The sequence below is a fragment of the Physeter macrocephalus genome, chromosome 8, assembly GCF_002837175.3.
Source record: "Physeter macrocephalus isolate SW-GA chromosome 8, ASM283717v5, whole genome shotgun sequence".
Lineage (NCBI taxonomy): Eukaryota > Metazoa > Chordata > Mammalia > Artiodactyla > Physeteridae > Physeter > Physeter macrocephalus.
This window is the reverse complement of record NC_041221.1, coordinates 80,092,328-80,096,172: the sequence shown is the minus strand read 5'-3', so window position 1 is coordinate 80,096,172 and position 3,845 is coordinate 80,092,328. Positions and strand designations below refer to the sequence as shown.

General features: G+C 42.0%; 1 protein-coding gene across 1 annotated transcript in view; it reads right to left on the bottom strand.

Annotated features, from left to right (window-relative positions):
- Positions 1 to 3,845, bottom strand: part of LOC102991634 (betaine--homocysteine S-methyltransferase 1) — a 22,831-nt gene that overhangs the window by 4,169 nt on the left and 14,817 nt on the right. Inside the window, exon 6 of the mRNA XM_007102960.4 lies at positions 2,093 to 2,275. Coding sequence (XP_007103022.1) covers positions 2,093 to 2,275 — 183 coding nt within the window. The remainder of the gene's footprint in view (positions 1 to 2,092; positions 2,276 to 3,845) is intronic.

The window sequence follows — 3,845 nt, the reverse complement described above, 5'->3', positions numbered from 1 at the left end:
GTAGTATAGTCTGAAGTCAGGGAGCCTGATTCCTCCAGCTCTGTTTTTCGTTCTCAAGATTGCTTTGGCTATTCAGGGTCTTTTGTGTTTCCATACAAATTGTGAAATTTTTTGTTCCAGTTCTGTTAAAAATGCCAGTGGTAGTTTGATAAGGATTGCATTGAATCTGTAGATTGCTTTGGGTAGTAGAGTCATTTTCACAATGTTGATTCTTCCAATCCAAGAACATGGTATATCTCTCCATCTATCTGTATCATCTTTAATTTCTTTCATCAGTGTCTATTAATTTTCTACATACAGGTCTTTTGTCTCCTTAGGTAGTTTATTCCTAGATATTTTATCCTTTTTGTTGTAATGGTAAATGGGAATGTTTTCTTAATTTCACTTTCAGATTTTTCATCATCAGTGTATAGGAATGCAAGAGATTTCTGTGCATTAGTTTTGTATCCTGCTACTTTACCAAATTCATTGATTAGCTCTAGTAGTTTTCTGGTAGCATCTTTAGGATTCTCTATGTATAGTATCATGTCATCTGCAAACAGTGACAGCTTTACTTCTTCTCTTTTATTTCCTTTTCTTCTCTGATTGCTGTGGCTAAAACTTCCCAAACTATGTTGAATAAGAGTGGTGAGAGTGGGCAACCTTGTCTTGTTCCTGATCTTAGTGGAAATGGTTTCAGTTTTTCACCATTGAGGACGATGTTGGCTGTGTAAATGTGTAATTTTCAATAAATGAGTTCGATAAGTTGTCAATATTTAGTTCCTAACTCTTAAAAACTATTAGCTATTTTGCATTGACATATCCAATTTTAAATACCGTGACAGCCGGACTTCAAGATGATTCCCAATGATCTCTGCCCTCTGATGTTCTCACCCTTGGTGGACCCTCCTGTATTATATCAGGTTGGTCTGTGAGACCAATAGAATATGGCAGAAGGGATGGTTTGTGACTTCTGAGGCTAGGTCATAAGAGACATTATGTTTTCTGCCTTGTTCTCTCCTGGAACGTTCAGCCCAGCTGCCGTGTTGTGAGAACACTCAGATACCACAGTGGAAAGGCCCATGAGCCAAGGAGCTGAGGCCTCCAGGAAACAGACAGCAAAAAACTGACCCTGACTCCCAACAGCCAATGGAGAGAGCCTGCAAGTAGATACCCCAGATCCCATCAGGCCTTCAGATGACTATAACCCTTGCTAGAGTCTGGACTGCAATGTATTAAGAGACTCTGAGCTAAGCTGCTCCCAGATTCATGACCCACAGCAACTTGAGATATAATAAATATTTGTTGTTTAAAGCCACTAAATTTTGCAATAATTTGTTCTACAGCAATAAATACCACAAATGCCTTGCCGTTCTTCTTCCATGGTTTTTCTAGACTGATTATTTTCCAGGGTCCCTCTAGAATATGGGGTAAGGACCTTAGAATGAAATAGGAGGCTGACCAGGCTCTGGCCCTGCTCACCCGTGGCTTGATTCTCCAGGTAGACTCACCCCCACTTCCCACACATGCTTTATCCCTCTTCGCAAGTATTCCCCCCCTTCATCTGCTTGGTCTCCTCATTCAAATCTGTTACACAGTAACCCAATGATAGTAACTTCCCTCTGACCCCCAAACTCAGATATTGCTAGAATATCTGAGCAACATTCAGAATAGGAGAAAAGTATCTCGGCGATAACCTGGTCTAAACTACTTATTTTTTCTGATGAGAAAATTAAGATCTGGGAGAACTAAGAAATTTTGCTAAGGTTCTGCAACTTAGCAACAGAGCTGGAACCAGAAACAGAATCTTCGCTGATCCTACCCAGGAGGGCGTCCTTTTTGCCAGCTCCAGGTATGACGAATTGGTTGTCTACCTAGGTGTTGACTCACCTTTGATTTTACATTTAAGTTCAGAGGTCTTTTTTACTTGCCGGTCCTGTCTTGTCCTAATGTCTAATTTAAAAGTTTTTGGGTTGCAAGGAGAGAAGCTGGGGGCAAGATATGAGGAGATATGCAGCCATTACTTTACATGATAAAGCTCTATGGCTAGAGATTTCTTTGGAATTTGTCAAACATAAAGACCCTGAGATGATTTATAAAACGTCTGTCTTACCGAAGGGGAATTCTGGCAGGTCGATAAATCCCTGTTTGCCGCAGTCGGGAGTGTGGTAGGCCAAGGGCTGACTCATCAGGTGGGCTTTCAGTCCCACCGCCTCCAAGCCTTCTTTCATGAGCTTCACTGTTTGTAAGCTAGTTGTGAGGTCAAAATGGCAGTTCACGCCAACGATGGAAGCTCCTGCAAGTGGGAAGAACATTTGAGCTTTAGGGATTCACCAGGTACCAGTGGGCCCAACTCTCCTTTCACTCAGGGAGCTTTTATTTGGAATGGTGAATTGGAAATATGGCACTGGGTCCCTGCAAACTTATCTTACCCTTGGGCAAGAATGATTAGTAACAGGCAGCAAGCGCTTTCTGCAAACAGTGCTTTGAAGAGTCAGATATAATTGAAGTGTCGCTTATGCACACTTGGCTGTCCATCTTTTTTTGAAAAAAATAATCATTATTAGAGGTTTTTTTAACTTCAAATTTTATTAGTCATTAAAAAATCATTATTAGAGTGTCCTTTAACTTCAAATTTTAGTAGCCATTTTTTCAATCTTTGACATTATATTTGCAAAGCATGATAATTTTTCACGACTCCCAGCTGCCCCACAGCACCTGTGGTTACCACTCATCTGAGGAATAAATCAATGTTTCCTTTTATCAGGCCAATTTAATAATATTATTAAGTTTCTTGGGCATAACAGCAGAGGGTAATTTAGGAAAAGGTTTTTCTGAAACTTTCATACCAGTGAAATCATATAATATGTCTCCTTTCCTGACTGGCTTATTTCACTTAGTACAATGTTTTCAAGGCTCATCCCTGTTGAAGCATGTGTCAGAATTTCATTCCTTTTTATGGCTGAATGATATTTCACTGCATGTACGTACCACATTTTGCTTATCTATTCATTAGTTGGACACTTGGGTTATCCTCCAAAAAGGACTTTTTTGATGAACTCATGGCCTAAGATTTTGTAGCTGGGATATAGGGATGCCAAGAACAAGGAAAGGAAAGATTCATTCTGGCTGCAATGAGAGCGGCACCAACCCAGATTCCAGGAGCAGCAGAGCTGAGCTACACGCTGTGACCTCCAGTGTTCAGTGGCAGGCATCTTAGCGGTCCTCACTGGCCTGGGCCTGCAGTTCGCTCTTCATTTTTGTTCCAATCTGGCCTCACTCCCTGTCATTCCTCTGAATCAGTTTTTGTTAAGGGCACCGATGACCTCAATCTTGCCAAATCTAGTAGTCACTTCTCTCTTCTCATCTTACTCAATGTCTCGGCAGCATTCAACCTTGTGGCACTCTCTCCTTCATCAATACTCCCCTTCTCTTGGCTTCTGAGAACTTCCCCCACTCTCTCAGTGTTGCCCCTACCTCCCTGGCTGCTTTTTTTTTGAGTGTTATGTGCTGACCCTTCCTCAAGGCTAAACCTTTCAGTCCTGCAGTGTCCCAGGATCCCACTGAGCCATCTTCTCTTCTGCATCTACACTTCCTTTTCAGCCTCAGGCTCTCAATACCATCTATATCCAGACCTCTCCCAAGCTTCTCTCTCTAACCCTGACCTTTCCACTGGGTTCCAGACTGGTAAATTCAACAGCTTACTGAACAGGGTCACTTGGATCTTGACTACCTTTTTCTTTTTCTTCTTTTCTCTTTCTTTCTTTCTTTCCCTTTCTTTTCCTCCCTTCCTCCCTCTCTCCCTCCTTCTCTCCCTCCCTCCCTCCCTCCCTCCCTTCCTTCCTTCCTTCCTTCCTCCCTCCCTC